Source organism: Tauraco erythrolophus, chromosome 9 (genome assembly GCF_009769465.1).
Source record: "Tauraco erythrolophus isolate bTauEry1 chromosome 9, bTauEry1.pri, whole genome shotgun sequence".
Lineage (NCBI taxonomy): Eukaryota > Metazoa > Chordata > Aves > Musophagiformes > Musophagidae > Tauraco > Tauraco erythrolophus.
In genome coordinates this window covers 36,797,013-36,814,914 of record NC_141473.1, presented here as the reverse complement: position 1 = coordinate 36,814,914, position 17,902 = coordinate 36,797,013, and the positions used below count along the sequence as shown (strand labels likewise).

Here is a 17,902-nt window from a genome sequence, read left to right as displayed (position 1 = left end):
CACCATGTAAGCTATTTCTTCCAGTTATTTTAGTAGTATGGGAGTAGTATATTCCTTTAGTAGACTCAAAAAGACAATGCAACAGGATTAAGTTAACTCTTTTCTTTGCAGTTGTTTTTTTCCTTTGACTAGTCCAAGATTTGCAACATAAGTGATTTAAAAAAAACTTCAGGAATAAACTTCTGTTTTAAACCTGTGTTTAGTTCTCCTATGCAGTGTGTTCTTTAGTCAATATTTTCACCATAATGTTAGTGTTTTGAGATTAAGCCAAGAAAAAGAGCGTGCTACATGCATGTTATCTCTTCGCAATGCTTATAAATGAAAAAAATTCTCTCTTGTGAAATTAAGCTTTACGTAAATCTTTGGTATGGCTATATCTAGTCCTTGCCTATTAACATTTTTTTTTATTCTTGCCATCAAGGCATTGTACGTGGCAGCAATGAAATGTCAGTTCCAAGAGGAGTTCTGACATTGAGATACGTGGCATGACTGAAGTAGCAATACTTTCTGTCACTGACATTTAATTCCTGCCATGAATTGCAACGATAGCTTCGTCATACAAGGCAGGTTCACGTTAAGCACAAGCAGTGTCATCGGCCGTGCCAAATTCATCTTAGGTTTTAATCCATTGACTTGACTGGAGTTGGATATAAGAGAAGCTTGGCTCTCTAGGCTTTGAGCTCTAAAACAGATAAATGTTTTCGTTTGGCAGCCAGGAGAAAAAAATCTTAACCGATCTTATGTGACTTCAGACTCTAAAAATCTGTGATTAGTTGCAGATCTAGTCTCCTTAAACAAAGCTGCACTAAAATGCACTTTATAAGCTTTGTATGCCTGTGTTAAAGAATGTTTTCATGGAAGCCTTATGACATACAGCCTGTATTTAGAACATAAAATCCTCATGACACTTCCAGGATAGCTGTGTATGCCAAACCATGCAATGTGATTCATAAGTAAAATTAACCTAGGAGTGATATGCCAAACAGTTTGGAAAAATGTAGGCACTTCTAAACTTGAGGGAATAAGGAGTACTCTCCTCATGGAGAGGAGTGAATGTCACACCTATTATTACTCATACAGAAACAGAGCTGTAGAAGGAAACATGAGAAGGTCGTCATTAAAACCTTCAACACTTCGGAAATACGCTACACGCTTCTCTTAAATGCTTGTTTCTAACCCGCAGTATAGTCAGAGTAAAGTAATCAATCACTATTTCTAGTAGTGCTCTTTGTTTGCGAGCTAATGTTTGAGCTAGCTACAGGCTCATATGCTAACCCGGAGACAAAACAGTCCTTGTTCATCACTTCTGTGTCACTGCATTCAGCTGATGATACTGAAAATGAGTAATGTTTCATTGAAACTTCGTTCTAGATAGCTAGGCTTAACGAGCTTCCTCTGACACGTGGCCTTGTTACATCAAGGCTGAGTTGTCTTAAGAAGCAGTTGGACAGGTCTGTCTGTATTCAGCCAAGTAGGATTTAGCTTTCCATATGCTGATGCTTCACATCAATTCCCAGTTTCTTCTCTTGCTCCATCATCCAATTTTCTGTCCCTCAGTGAGCCCTCATATGCCAGATAGTTACCTACCAAGCCTGTAAATTATACTGCTTTATTATTGCCAACGATATTTTGACCCTGACCCACCATGAGTGTCATCTACACAATTTTTTACATCTTCAATTTTGTTTTGTACTGTCTTACTTTCAAATGTAGTATCTGTCCATCATATTTTCCAGTCTTTTCCATTCCTGTGATCAGCTGCTTCTAAATCTGCTGTCTCCAATTCCTCCCTTATAATCACCATTACATCAGTTTAACAAACTGATTGCTCCTAGTGTTGACTGAGAAACTTCATTACAGAGCTTGTTGAATCTTGTTCTTGTTTCACAATGCTCTGGGTTCCCACAGTACCACTTCTACCACATAAGGGTATATATTACAAGCATTGTAACTAACTTGGGATTCCTTTCTGTGGTTAGGAAGTCCATTTTAAGTCAGGACACAGGCAAGCACACATTAACACACGCGTGTCCAAAGGATGCTTGTTTACTGAGCTTGGTCATTCAGCTAAGTTGAAGGAAGAAATCATGCCTTAAAGCCAGTCAGCATTAAGCTTTCTTTCATCAGTTGCCACCTTGCCAATTAGTCCTTTCCTGGGACTACTGTTTTTTGTATCTCGCTTATCTATTAGAATTCTCTCCTTGCCTACCTCCGCAGATACTGAACTAACTCATCACAGATCTCAGAAAGCTGTTACCTTCACAGCAAGAGAGTTGCCAGTTCTGAGCCAAGTTCTGGACACAGTTCCACAACTGTGGCCAACAAGATGCTTCCTTCACTATTTTGGAGGCTTTGCACAGCAGATCAAAGACAAGCACTATTTTTAGTGAAAAAAACCTGCGTTCCTATGGTCCCCATGGTTAATGGAACACATGCCCCAAAGTGCATTATATATTCTGGTTTCTCCATGTTGTAGCAGTGACTAAAAGGCCACAATCACTGGGAAAACATGAATATTCATCAGTTGGGCAAGTGAATTTTTTGTTACTTGTACACATCAGTGGAGTTGAAAGAATCTTGGATGAACCGGACAAAAGTTTTGTTAATAAACAATTCTGATGAGGAAAGTCTGTTCAAGCAGCCAACGTTCCCAGCTTTCTCATTAATACAACGCGTACATACACACACACACACATACACACACACACAAAACCGAGGGGGCAGAGAGTTTAAACTTACCCCCTTGTGATTTATCTTTTTTTTTGTTAGTTTAAATTGTGCAGCTGAAAGCTGATCCTGATCTTTTTCTTGCACTTGACTGCTTAGGACTGATTTTCCCTATGGGACTTCTTTCTCCCTGTGCCTACTTCCCTCAGCCTTAGGGCATCAGTGTGTGAGTTCTGGACTTCTGTGTTATTTCTGTTTGGAGCAGTACATTGCCTGACAGCAGTGTATTATCATTGGAAAAGTCTGATGGATGCTTACAGGTCCTGTATTGACTGTCACTCACATAAGTAGCTTATTTTATTATTTAAAATAAAGAAAATCAAATGTCAAAATAGAAATGTCAATGGAAAAGCTTAGGTTTTGTTGGGACAAAAATAGATCCAAGTTACAAATATACTGATCATCCAATTTGGTGGAATCAAGTGGTCCTTGAATTGAGTGCACAGGCATCCTGGCCATGCCTGGCTGCTCCATGGGATGAGTCATTGTTCCTGGGCTCTTCGATCTGCCCGTGCGAGGCTTCAGTGACTTTATAGTGTCAGCTTCTAATTCAGATAGTTGTTAAATGCCCTAAGTTAGATGACATGAACACCTTGTCAGTTTTATGTATGTGTCAACGGCATGGGCATGATGTGCTGTTTTAAGGATGGTGGTGTGGCCTTCTGGAGAAATACATTAAATTAACATTTTGTGCCGGAGTATATGTTTATAAACAAGTAATTCAGTGTTCACTTTTTCTGAATAGAAAGAAAGCCAGATTGAGTTTGTGTACAGGTCTGTCTACATGAGAGAAGATTATTTCAGTTGGGTTTTTTTTTTTGTATTATAAACTGTGAATGATGAGAGAAAAAAATATTTCTCATGTCCAAGGATCCTACTGACATTTTTAATATAAAAAAGATATGTCAAGGCAAGCACCTGGAGAAACAAGACTCATAAGTCTTTATAAGCAAGAGAAGTCTTCAGAGAGTGTTGCTAATATCTAGAGGAGGATGATATTTCCTGTCTGATTTCTGTCAAAACCCTCAAATTTCTTGCACTCTTTTCTCTTTTAGTCAGACTTCTCTATGAGTTTAAGGGCTGAACACAATACATTTATAATGGCATAAGCTCCACCAAGGGAATGCCTCAAAATTGTTAATTAAAGCAGTGAGTTTAGACGTGAAGCATAGTAAAAACCATATTCTTCCCAAACAATGTACTTCCCCCAGCTTTAAACAAACTATTCTTCAATGAACAAATGATTTAGTCCTTTGGAAGTTCACATTCCTGTCGTGAGCAAGAGACCCTGTGTCGCACCATGGGTCAAGGTCTTGTTAGGACTAAGAAACTACATGTTACTACAGAAAGCACTAGTGAGGCAAAATGGTCTGGCAGTCACAGTTCAGGGATCCTATGAACTGGGTGACGGCTTGTCTTCATGACAAGGCTCTCCATAACCAGAGGATTCATTTGTGGATCTTTGTTCCTTTGTACTTAATAGCGCGTTGTAAAATCTTCTTCCTTCCGAAAAACTGAGCAGCTGGTGTGCCACAAATCCAAGGGAGTGGAAGGCAAAGATTCTTTACCACAAAAATCTTTGGAGCTTCCATCTTTGGATGTTGAGATAGTTTTCATTTGATGATTGTGCCTATTAGTTCAGTGAGAAAGATGATGAACGGTGTTGACTGCAGTAGAAATGGTAGTAGTGCTGTACTCAGCATTGTTGAAGTATATAAGGAAGACAATGAGCTGACAATTGGAAAAAGTGAACCGTCTGTGAAGCATGGAGTCCTTTAATGAGATGCTGAAGATGCAAATCTCAATATTTAGAAAAGCAACACATTTCTAAAATGCCTATAAAAGGATAGGCAACCATCTAGACTAAGGGTATGTACTTATGATACTACAGATATTAGGATGCAAATATGTATAGTATGTCTCTAAAAGATGGATAGAGTGTTCCTTTCTGTTGGATTAGTACAGTCCCTGCAAAGGAAATATAATTCCACTACTGTGAGAGATAAATCTAACTAATGAGCTCTATATGAATAAATATAGATTTAGAAATGCTCATGAGATCTAAGAATTTTCAAGATAAATTTAAAAGTTACGATAATCTGTTTCTTATTCCACTGATGTAATTGATTAATAGTGTTGCTTTTTCTCGTATCCTGTCATCTCCGATGATCTTTGCAAATGTTAATAATTTAACTTTCAAAATCCTCATAGATACAGGTGAAAACTGAAGCATCAGAATTAGCAGACTAGTCACATAGCATGAATAAGTATCAGTTAATAAGGGTGTCTTGATAAAACAGAAGTGTTTTTCCTAAGGTCACAGCAGAAACATTGTCAGAACTGAATTAGAACTGAGCTGCTCCTGGTTATTTGTGTAATAACTTAAATGGACTCCTTTCCTCTCTGTTCAGGTATGGATGTTTACGGTTTATAGGATCCTATGTTCACGCATCTCACATACCTTCAGACATCAGCATGAGGTATCATGGCCATCGGTGGTTTAAGCCGGTGTACACAATCAGTCTTGATTTCCGGAAAGATAACTAACATCTCACTAAAGAGTTCACACTTTCAGTTATGGAGGTACAGTGTTTAAAAACAGTTCTCTAAAATTCAAAGGAAGTAATGTGTCTCAAAACATGTCTTAAAATGTAAGGGACATTTTTTATGATTTAAAGAAAGCAGGTTTTTTTCTTAATCGATATTAAGAATCGAGATCTAGAGACTTCTGCTACAGCTTACTGAAACATAAGCATCAAAATATCTGGAAAGAGTGAGGCATACACCTACTATTACAGAAATACAAAATGACAAGTGTAGAATGTGTTTACCTGACTTCGGGTGCTGGGATTCCTACCACAATGCAGTCCAATTGCACTTTGGTTCCTTCAGGAACTTCCCTGCTCTTCAGTTTTTGAGTAAAGCGTGGTGGTTGTCCAATAGGCTCATCAGAATATACAGATGCAGATTCTGCCTCCGTTTTTAGCTCTGCACTTGTTAATTGATTGATAGATTCCAAGTTTGCCGCCCGTTGATCATCCGTTTGTCCAAATGTTTTCTCTGCCTTGTTTTCCGAGTCTTGAGGCACTGGAATGGAAAGCCTTTCTCTGTTTTCTGATGTGCTAGCTAGGCTAGAGCTACCTTTTTGAGCAGACTTATTCTTAGAATCAATTTTGCTCCTGTAGTTTTTGCATGTTCGGGGTCTTATTCTTTCAGAGTTGTGAGCTTTGAAAAGTGAGGAGAGTTCCTCAATAAAATCTGCCGCCTTATTTAGGAATTCCTTTTTTGATTCTGATTCAGACGGGAGGTGGTGTTTCTTTAGGTCTTGAGAGCTCCCTTTGCAGCCCTTTGTATTTTTGACATTGTCCTGACAAAAGTTTGAGTGCAGACCATTGTCTGATGTTTTCAGAGCTGTAGAGTGGGCCATTTGTTTGTGTTTTCCTGTGTTTTTCAGCTGATCTGGGGGATGCTGTGAATGTATCTGAAGCTCCTCCTGTTTAGTTTCCAGTGGATTCTGATCAATAGCTTGTCTTGCCAGGTTTACACTTTCATCTAGCTCTTCTTGGCTCAAAAAAGCAGAGAGATCTGGAAGGTCATCTTGGGCAGTTACCTCATCTGAATCACCAGAAGTGTTGCCATAATGGAAATTATGAGAAGCTGTTTCTGATCTGCTTCTTTCACTCTTCCCTTGACGTTTAGTTTCAGCTAAATAACTTTCTCTCAGCAGTTGAGATATTGAAGTTGAGGATTCTAAACTGTCGTCTTGCATGCTGTCAACGAAAAGGACAAATAGGACCACACCTTATCAAAAGCAAATTTCTGGATTCCTCACAATCACAGGCTTCCGAAAAGCAGAACGCAACATTTTCAAAGTGCATCTGTGTGCTGAATATTAACTTAGAAGTATGGCCTTGTTTTAAAACCCTGTTTCAGTACATCCTGACAGATACTATTGCCTTTACCCAGTAAAATCCATCTTTTATCACTTTCTACTGGTAGAAAGTAGCCTTTTGGTGGTAGCCTTACGTAGCTAAAGCAGCTGCAAGCATAGTAATTCATACTTTGTTCCAGGCAAAACTTCAACTACAGAGTTATTGACTGAGTTTCAATGTCAAATCTCTGTTGCTGCAGATGTGTGTTTCTTAGGTTAGAAACAACCCCATCAGGTAGATTCAATGCTGGAGATTTCAAGGAGTGAAAGTCGTGAGAGAATACCAGTACTTTTATGTAAATTTAGCTTGAAAGATACTGAAGTAGTAAGTAAATGAACCCTCAAAAAGCATTTGAGGGATGAGAAGAGAAAGGAGAAGGGGAGAGAAGAATATTCTATAATAAGCTTTTAATCTAAAATTCTTAAAGATATTGCATTATAGGAAACAATAATGGTGATAAATGTAATATGCCTTCTTAAATTAAGCATTATTTCTAATAAGCTCTTTAAAGTAAGAAGAGAATTATGTCATTATTCAATACAACCACCATTTGTACTACAGGACTTTCAAAATCATTTTCTTAGGTCATCCTGATTCTGAAAAAAAGGTAGCACGGATGAGAAGACAGTATCAGAAGGCCCATTTTTAACCTGCACCCCTGATAGGTGAAGCTAAATCATCCCTTGTGATGCCTAAGTCAGTACTTCTGCATAATGTTCTCCCTCTTATTTACACAAAGACCCATTATGAATGTAGAGTGATTGGGACATCCTGTTAACATGCTCACCTTAAGGTGGCTTAGATATGGAGACAAATAAGACAAATACTCTTCACAAGCTTTCAGAGAGCAGATACCTCACAGATACTGAGACCAGTGCATGACTATTCACTGGGTCTGTTTCTCAGAATATGCAGTAAACAGTGTCTCTCTCCTACTTCGTTTATGGCCTGGCAAGTCGTGCTGTGATGGTTTCAAATATTCCTACTCCAAGGTGTCCGATTTGTTGAACTGCAGAAGGTTCTGCTCCTGTCGTGCCATCAAGAGAAGGGAACGTGCATGCCCTTACCTCAGCCATTTCCATTCACAGACTCATGTAACAGCTTAAGTTGCCAGAGAAAGAGAAGAAAAGTAAAAAAGGTATCTCTGCTGTGAAGGGCTTTCTGCTCTGCTAGCGGGACAGTTATCCCTGGAAAAGGGCTGGTAAAAAGCAAATGAGGTAGTAATATCTCATACTGCCAGTATTTCTTCCTGGAATGTTGAGTGACACCCCTTCTTCCTAAAGCTATGGTATTCTGATGTGCATTTTGAGGCCTTAATCCCTTGCCTGAGGCACAATGTGTTACATTGAAGTTCTTTTTCTCATGTAAATATTTGGCATTTTAGATTTATCGATTTTACTGTTTTATTTTGGTGATATGAAACAAGCAAAATCAGTAAGACAACAAAGGCACCCAAACAAAATATTGAGAAGTTTGTGCCTGTATGAAAAGTGACAAATAAAACACCATCTAAACAATATGCTTCTAAGCACCTAATGTAGTCCCTGCAACTGAGCCAGGATCTGCAATACTGATTGAACACTTGGTGCTGAGTTGTCTGGCACAGTGTTTCCGTGAAGCTGTGGCACGTAAGAGAACATTGCTTTGGGGAGCCCACATCAGATAATGTTGTAAGCTGTTTCATGACTAGATGGGGTTTGTAATATAACCTCTTAAGAGAACAAAGAGGTCTCCGTGAGACTTCAAGTTCCCACTCTAGGGATACTACTTTTGCTTGCTCAGCTTTTACTTCTTAAAACAGCTGTGCAACCCCACTGAAGCTGAACGTGCTTAAGGGGCTATATTATCTTGTTTATGTGCTGATAGCGTACTGTGTACTTACTGTAAAGGTCACAGCTGAAGCTACACTTTCAACTCTGAAGAGTTTAAATACACTCTTAACATAAGGAGTTTGCAGCCTGGAGCCAAGCCTCGCACATGACTGAGCTGCAGACCTAGAATACAGCTGTAACACAGGGCAAGTTTGCTTTAGACCTCCTCCCCACGTGCCGCTTTGTATCTGCTTAAAAACAGAAGGGAAGAAGCAGAGCCATAGCCAGCTCTTTTCTCTGCACCATGCAGCTGGCTTAGCCTGCAAAAAGAGAGCAGTGGGTGCTTTTAGTGGGATGTCGTAGAAAGTACATTCTTTCACAAGATCTCTGGAGGGATGCAGCTCCACACTGACCCCTCTACATGTGGCCATGGCTGAAGTGAAACATCCAGCTGTACGAATCTTTGTGTAGCTGTAGATGCTACAGCAGAAGGCTGTACCTGACATGGTTTTACATGGTTGCAAAATTGAGCCTGCTACGTTTCTTGGCCACTCTTTCTGAAGCATTTCAGAATGGCACATCTTCATTTCATCTCCGTGTCTGTAAAGGTAATCAGAGCTGGAAAAAGACGATGGAGTTCTTTAGGGAACACTGGACGCTCTAAGGAGGAAATGCAAGTAGGGAAATAATACTGTGTGATCAAAACCTGCCAAAGTCAAATGAAGCTAAAGAACCCCTGCAATAATTTTGTTGAGAGGGTGTATGAAAATCATCTGACTGTGACTATTCAGGGTTTCATTTTCCTGTGTTGTACAGATATTGCTTGATTTTCTTATTTAAGTGCTGTGTCTATTTCAACAGAAGTTGTTAATCACAGTGCAGCTTTTCTGCAGATAAACATAGGAAAGCAACTGTTTGCTTAATATGGTTATTTGAGACTTTGTTCCGGGTCTTGCGTATTTTCCGTTCATCCTTTGAACAATGCATTGAAAGTGTCTGATAGCGAAAGGAGGAAAATTCCGTGTAAATTACGGCCAAGTAACATAATCAGAGGTGCCTATACTTGGTAAAGATATAAAATGATAGAGGAAATTAAAGCAGTCAAATCAAAACTTCCTTTTACTGATAGTTCATTTTGGCTAGTGGCAATGCAGTTGTATAAAGCGTCTTCCGTTCGGATGGCCAGGCCAGGCAGTACAGCCATACATGGAAGTGCAAAACCCACTTGTCTGTCGCAGTTCCCAGTGAACGTGTAGGAAGCAAATGGACAAATTGCTGGTTCAACCCTGTCTCTGCACCTCTGACAGCACTTGAGCAGTTGTGAATGGGAGAAAACAGTTCCCCAGCAAAGGAGCTGGAACAACTTACTTCCTTCTGCCCATGGCAGCAGAAGGGATAGAAGGGAGAAGGGAGCAGAGTGCTCCTTCTGGTGTTGGGAAGCAAGATATTGATGAGAATTAATCTGATGCTAAATTCTTAATCCTTTAAGAGCCGTCACTTTTCTTTACAGCTCACCCAGGGTCAGAATATTATATCTAACTCTTCTCTATTTTCAGCTTGTGTAGAAGATAACTATTTATTCTATTTTTAGTAAGGAAGAAGTTGGGTACAAATGTAGCACTTTGAGGCAGTGCTTGGCTACTGAAGTTTAAAGTTTTTTTGAATTATGTAATATTTGTTATTAAATGGAAAATGTTGAGTTTTAGTGAATGTTGCTCTGAGGCTACCAGACAATCCAGTTAAAATTATTAATTATGCCTTGCTTATGCCTTGAGAGATGTCCAGTTTCCTTTTTTTTTTTTTTTTTCCCCCTACAAGGAGTTACACTCTCCAAGGACTACAGAGGGCTGATGATTGAGAGAAGCATTGAGTAGGCTGAAGCCATTCAGATTTCACAGTCAGGGGAGAACAGCTTTGGTTCAAATGAGACCAAGCATTCACACAGCCTGACAGGGGCTCTGGGCTAGGTAGCAATAAGGTTGAATTCAATATATTTTCTAAAATATCTATTAAACCAACTTTCTAGTGAGCAAAAAGATGTCACCACATGAACAACTATGCTATTATAGATTTGATTAATGATGTTTAATAGTAATTTAGCCTTTCTATAGCCAACATTGGAATCTAAGCTCCGAAATTAAGATCTGGTCTTGAATTCAGTCTTTCTCTTTGCCTGACTTTCTGGATTGTTTAGATTGAGATGTGGAATTGGCCTTGATATGCCTTGAGCCTTCCCTTTAATTTTTCTTAATTGGGACTTTGGAACAAAAGTGTCTCTGTGGTTGCACGAAAACTGTCCCATGGTCCCCCAGTGTGCAGTGGCACGAAATGCTGGCACTGAGTGGCAGTGCGTGGCACACCACTGCCATATCATGGAGCTAGCAAAATGTATACAGTAATTGCAGATATCTCTGTTGAGCAGATAACTGCAGATAACTTTGCAGATAATTCTGTTGAGTAAGCAGTAAGGAGGACAAACTCTAGTAAAAACACAGTAGACACCAATTTATGGTGTCAATGAAAGCACCAATAATTTTGCAGACTTAGTGAACCAGTGAACCCCTTCCTCAAGGGGAGGAATTGCAATGCTAGTTAGCAATAATAGCCCTAAACCGGTGTTATTTAGGATTGAAAATGGGGTGCCTGACTCCGGCAGTCAGCAGTTCTCTACTCCTGACTGGTTCATTACGTACATCACCAAACCAGTGCATTGAGGGCAGTGTTTTCTGCTTTCCTAGGACACTAACAGCAGTGACCTTAGGCACCTATTGTCTTGAAAGGCATCATGAACAAAACCAACTGCGTGAACTTCTTTAGTCTACTAATTCAGTTTCCACTAGCTGACTAATTGCACAAGCTTTCTGAGTTTCCAAGAGCCTATATTTATGGCAATGTTCTCTTATTAGCCATGTGATCTTTAGGATAAAATATTCACAAAGGTAGAATTAATTTCCACGGTTTGTTTTGGCAGCAACTTGACCTGAACATCCTCACGGCGAAGGCAGGAAAATCACACCGCCGGAAGCTTGCGCAGTGTGACACCAAACCCTTTCGTTTCCTCTTGTTTGAGGCTCGTTAGACCTATCGCTGAGTCATCGCTGAAAGGATCTGAACTTTCCCTAAGAAAACAGCAGTAGTGAAATCCCAGCAAAACTGAAGGGGATCCTGGATATATCTGAGTGCAGATCCTCTGTTTCCTTTGGTGACAGACAGCTTTGAATGCCTAATGCCCTGAAGAAGTTTTTTTTCAAACATTCCTTCTCTTTATCACAATAAAGAGGTTATCTGACACGAGCAGATTTTATGCAAAAAAAGCATTTGAACATCTTTGGCCTTCAGTTGTAGTTAAAAATTAATGAATTTAGTCAGTACATGTTGCTCCTGTCTGGCTTTTCAAGCTACCATTACTTTAATTGGGACTGCTTTTGCATGAAACCCCAGTATCAGGACAGCTAACAAACTGCTGCTGCTTTCTCTGCACAGTGGCACCATTGTGGCCTTTACACAGCAAAGCTCTGCACCTGTATGCCCAGCACCTTTGTTTAGAAACTGGAAAGTTTAGCAGATGTTAGAGGCAGTGTCCTTTTCCATTTAATTTGATTGCACATCAACTGCATTTACGTGTACGCTATTGAACGCTAACAGTTACGTGTTTCAGCTGTATGATTACAGCTATGAAAAACAAGCTAAGAGATGACACAAGTGATCCGTCCTGCAGACGTTTAACGATCACAATCACATTCTTACAGGTCCTTGCAGGAATTCTCACTAAGCAGTTGCCATTGTCACCGTTTCCCTTCCTGCCTGTTGACAAGCTGTAGCTGCTGCAAGACAGACTTTGAGACTCCAGGCAGAGGAAAGGCTAGGCTGGCGCAGAGGACTCGGGTTTGAGGTCTTGTGTGAGTGTAAGATACATTTAATAATTGTATTTAGGAAGCTATGTAGAAGGTGTTGTGCTTTTCTGTTTTAGACACGTTAGCAGCTTTGAATTCCATTCCTTGTAATGAATCAAGAAAGTCAGATAACTAAACTCCCATTTCCAAGTAATGTAATTAACTGGTGGAAAAGAAGAGAGCCTTCAAGCCCAGGAGTGTAACAGCTTCTGATGGAATCAGAATCCCTGTAAGAACAAGTAGGCTAAAGGTTATGTCCCTGTTTAGGGAACATCCTACTTCTTTATGTATATTTTTCAATGTAATCTTTTTGATATTCGAAGTATACGCTGCATTTTCTTCCATCTCTAATCCATTTTATACATTCCAGACCTTAAAACTCTCACTCGATTGTGAGCCTAAAAGAGGCTGGTAGCTGTTTTTTCCTCACTGTTACATAATTTTGTAAATACTGAATAGACTGGTGGTGTTTTGTTGTTGTTTTAAGTTTCTTCACAAACTACTGCTCTTTGCTTTAATGTAAATTTCTGCTGTTCAAGGGATTTTTTTTTTTTTAATTGCTGTTATAACTGATGAATGGCTACTACTGCTTCTGGAGTTACTTGTAGCTGTGAACAAAATTACTAACTCTGACCTTGTAGCCCTTCTATTTGTAAATGCCATACAGTTAAATTTTTTAAGCAGTTTTCAGGTAACATGCAAAGTTTTCCTCTACAAACTTAATCTTAAACCCTGAAAAACGTTACCTATGAAAGGAAGTTCCCTTCTAAAAGGAAGGGGAAAAAGAGAAAGGAAGTGAAGAAAGGGAAGGAAAAAAGAAGAAAGAAGGAAAAAAAGTTAAATATAGAGCATCCAATATTTAGAATTTTGGGGAAATTTCATTATTATTAATATGTTTTTAATGATTTGGAAGTTGAACAATGCTTCATCTTTTGAATAATTGTGATAGTGAATTGGGACATTAACTGGTCTTAACTACTTCTAAATTCCTTTTAAACTGAAATTGCTATCTGGATTTTCATTAGAAAGGGTGTATAGAATTGAATTATCTATATACAGTTATACATAAACTATATTTATTTAAAAATAATATACTGAAGTATAAATAATGTGAATTTATAGAGATATACTTTAACATGTGAATATATTGTGAACATTATGTAAATAATATCGAACCACAAGCAAGTGATTTGAAGCTGGGAATATTTTAGAGTCTAGATTTCTGTAGCTGAGGATCTATCTAGACTGCTTTTTTTAGTGATGTTGGTCTCCCCTAACACAGCTCTTTTCCTATTGTCTGGAGGTGTTCACCATTTCACCCACAGGCATTTGAACGTGACTCAGTGTACAAATGTTAAAGCCTTAAAAGGACCTATTTTGCTTTAAGAAACTCTAATGAGCCTTAAGAGCACCTATTTCACAAGGAAGCAGTCATATTTGTTCTTGTGCTAGAAATGTGAGAGGTGAAATGCGTTCTGCATTACCACTGTACTTTGTCCCTAAAGCCTCTTCCCTTTCCTGCTTACAGCATAATCACACAGCCCACAAAAGAAAAAAAAAAAAGTTGAAATTCATCATTTCAGAAGTGGAATGGGATAAATCCTCTCTCCAACTCATTCTGCAGAAGACGCTGCAAGAGGCCTATGTGCAATTGGAGTCATGCCCTGGCCTGTGACCTCAGTGTTACGGTAGTGGGCACTCTAAGCTGCATAAAAAATTCAACTCTTCATCAAAGAAAAAGCACTTTCGAAGCTCTTCAAGTTTTTCAACATTTCCTTTATACTATCATATAATGAAAATACTTTTTTCTTTTTACTCTGATCACAAAAAGTCTTTATTTTTTCCTAATTAATATTGTCCCTTAATAGTTCTCAAAATGAGAACTGAGACCCTTTCTTACCCATGTCTCAAGTTCTCTTTGCCTCCTCAGTGAATATTCTTGAACTGCAAGGTATAGACTCATAGAATTGTTTAGGTTAGAAAAGATCTTTAAAATCATAGTCCAACCATTAACCTAGCACTGTGATGTCCACCACTAAACCATGTCCCTAGGTGCCACATCTACATATCTTTTAAATACCTCCAGGGATGGTTACTCAGCCACTTCCCTAGGCAGCCTGTTCCAGTGCTTGAGAACCCTTTCAGTGAAGAGATTTTTCCTAATATCCAATCTAAATGTCCCCTGGAGCAACTTGAGGCCATTTCCTCTTGTCCTGTTGCTTATTACTTGGGAAAAGAGACCAATACCCACCTCACTACAACCTCCTTTCAGGCAGTTGTAGAGAGTAAGAAGGTCTCCCCTCAGTCTCCTTTTCTCCAAACTAAACACCCGCAGTTCCCTCAGCCGCTCCTCATAAGACTTGTGCTCCAGACCCTTCTCCAGCTTCGTTGCCCTTCTTTGGACATGCTCCAGCACCTCCATGTCTTTCTTGTAGTGAGGGGCTCACAACTGGACACAGTATTCAAGGTGTGGTAAACAATATCTTGAGGAAACTCCATATAAAGTCAAATTGAAACTGAAATAATTTTAATCTGATGTTTAAATTAGAAGGTCAAAAAGGAAAACAGGTGACGGCTGTCTTGGAGGCCTGCCTAGGATGTTCCTCCATCATCCTCTCCCATTGGCCTGTGAAAGCCAGGCTTCAGATGTCAGCACAAGCTCTGACTGTAGTACTTCAAGTACTCATAACGTGAGACAAGTTTTTATTGATGCCAGTAACACATGTAGTACAGCTTCCTTCAAAGATTGCCCATAGGAGAAAGAGTTTACATGAAAGGCCCCAAAATTTGGTGCTGAATGTACATACAAAAGTCCTTAATGGAAAATATAGCTAACAGGCAACAATATTTATTTATCCGGCTCCGAACACCAGCACACCACTCTGCAAGCCTTCCATGGCTAAAACTGCACATCCACTTTCATGGACTATGACCCCAATGATTTAAACTAGGTCATTTCTATTATTCCTCACAGTGTACGTGAGCAGTGCAGCAACTCGCAGATGCGTGCGGTTGGGGACTACTGTACAGTTTTAGTTTGGAACTGAAGCTACAGCTTAGCTCTCAGTGTTAAAAAGAGATTCATGTCTTGCACGGGCTCAGTCCAGACTGACAAATTACAGCACGGCGTAAGGTACCGTAATGAGGATTTGAACAACTTAAAAACGTGCAGCAAAAGTCTCCTTTCTACTTGTGGTGTAAGTGGCACCAGTGTTATGTGAATCGTACACCTGTATCTGAAGAGTGGACAACAGACTGCTTGTGTAGCCAGTCTGAACAAGCACAAACTGGACAAAGAAAAGCCCTGAAAAGCAGGAGTATGCAAACGACATGGCATTTGCACATCTTTTTGTCTGGTAATTTAAAATCTATGGGCTATTTTGTTTTCAAAATGTGATTCAGTTTTCATACAAATGCTGGCTCCCAGTGAAAAAGGGAACTCAAGCCTTAAATTAGACACAAAAGAAATCTGGCTTGCATTTTTTTTCCTCAAGGTTTTCTAGTTGTGCGTTTCTTTTTTCACACTCTTGCTGTATTTGTTTCTTTTTGTCCACTGTTCTGGTTTTGTTACGCTTTTTCATCAGTTTTCCCTAAGCATATTGTAACATAAAAGCCTTCCCATTCAAATCATATCTTCAAACTACAGTGTTTAAGTGAGATTTATACTAGGCAGAATTAATTTGCCTGTCCCTGAAGAATGTTACTGTTTATGAAAACAAGTACTAAACCTGTTAAGTTTTAAACAGAAAAGTAAACTGATTCCCACCCCCGCGGTGATTTAGATTACGATTTACATTTCGTTGTCCAATTGTTGTTAAAGAGTTGTGTTAATTTTTAGCAAACCATCATAATGTTGTATTTATGTGCAAATACACCTAGACTGCTAATTCTTAGCAGCTGTTGATGAGACACATTCCTTCAGTACCACAGCAAGACCTGCTGTAAAATCTCTAAAGAATGGACAGGAATAGCAAACCGGCACAGAGCACACAGTTCTCCTTTGTCTTTGGTAGCCTGTCAAATGCAGCACTTAACTAACTTCTGAAATGACTACAAATAATTTCTGATACGTAAAAATCATTCTGCACAGCTACAGGAACTAACACACTTCCTATTGCTGTTAAATTTTGTTACCTGTTTCTGGAAGAAAAAAAGAAAGACAAAAAGAAAGAAATATCCTGACCTTAGGAACCTTCAGGAGGTGTAGGAGAGGGAGAAGAGCAGAGCTGGAGTTTATTAAATTGTTCCATTAACATTTGCTGGTTTTGTTTCCACTCTTAAACTCTAGAGCATCTTCACAAATGTCAACCTCATGACCAAAACTAAACTACTGATAAATTAATCAGTTTCTTTAGTGTGATTTGTATAATGTTTTATTGACGTAAGCTCAAAAGCTACTCCGTTCTCTTGTCAATTGTTGACATATTATTTTGTAAAACTTAAGATGGGCTTCTGATTACTGCTTAATGTTGCAATATGTTGGGCCAAACATTTGCTACTGACAGTCAAATACTTTTCTGAGAGAGAGAAAGAGAGCAAGGGAGATAGTGAGAGCTCAAGGGGGAGAGCTATGCCCTTCTAGCCGGACTGTTTCTGCAGCTGTTGTGTACATTAATCCAGAGAGCAGATCTCCCAGCACTAAATATAGCCAGCGGGGTCATTTTACACGACTAAATAAATAAATAAATAAATAGAAAGTATTTAACTATGGGGTCACGTTAAATTAGGTTTGATTTTGCTTAAGAAGGAAATCCAAATTATGGCATCTTGGTTTAAGGGTCAGTAGTACAGTGTAAATATATCAGAACGTGGAGGGAAAATAAGTGGGAAGAAGAATACAGTCCCAGCAAGGAGCTTTTCAGGTCATTACAATCTTCTGTTGACTCTTTGGAGGAGTCAGACTGGCTCCGAGGGATCGTGAGAACCCCACCAGTGCTATTCAAGCCCTTTATAATGCCGCTGAACATTGTTTCTCTTGCACTGCAACACACATGCCTCGGCATAATTTAAGTCAGCCAGTTTAAAAATTATTTGTTCCCTGTATATGTCTTATCAGCAATAATTAGCATTCAAATATACACGCTCATCAAATCCTTCTGCACTTGTGCTGCAAAATCAAAATGTAGACCGATCTAAAGTTGAGCGATTACCTTTTTTAATTCCTCCAGATGTTGCTGCCCAACCCTGGCAGTTAGTAGCGATGACAATTATCCAGAAGTGTGAGATGAAAGTTAAGGAAGCGAGGGAATTCTTCGAGTCCTCAGGAACAGAAACAGCTAGGAGTCCATACAGTGAAGGAAGTTAACCTTCGTTATTATGAGGATGGCTGTAAGAAGCTGGACAACCTGTCACCACCGGAGCAATAGCATTTGTCAGTTTGCAGGTCCCAAGTTATTTTGAGAAGCGTAAACCATGTGCCTGCGGAGCATTCCACCTCATTGGACAGGGAATCCACTGCTCCGACAGCACCTATGGGCACCGAGTGCCTTCTCCTCACTCACGAAACGTCCCCTATAGATGCTTATGCGGGTTTTGCTGA

At 39.3% G+C, this 17,902-nt stretch overlaps 1 protein-coding gene across 2 annotated transcripts in view; it reads right to left on the bottom strand.

Moving 5' to 3' along the window:
* The window catches only part of MYPN (myopalladin), a 48,072-nt gene extending 41,576 nt beyond the window's left edge, over positions 1-6,496 (bottom strand). For both annotated transcript variants that reach the window (XM_009988067.2, XM_086616364.1), the window contains exon 1: positions 5,559-6,496. In XM_009988067.2, coding sequence (XP_009986369.2) covers positions 5,559-6,496 — 938 coding nt within the window. The remainder of the gene's footprint in view (positions 1-5,558) is intronic.
* Between the last annotated feature and the right edge of the window lie 11,406 nt (positions 6,497-17,902).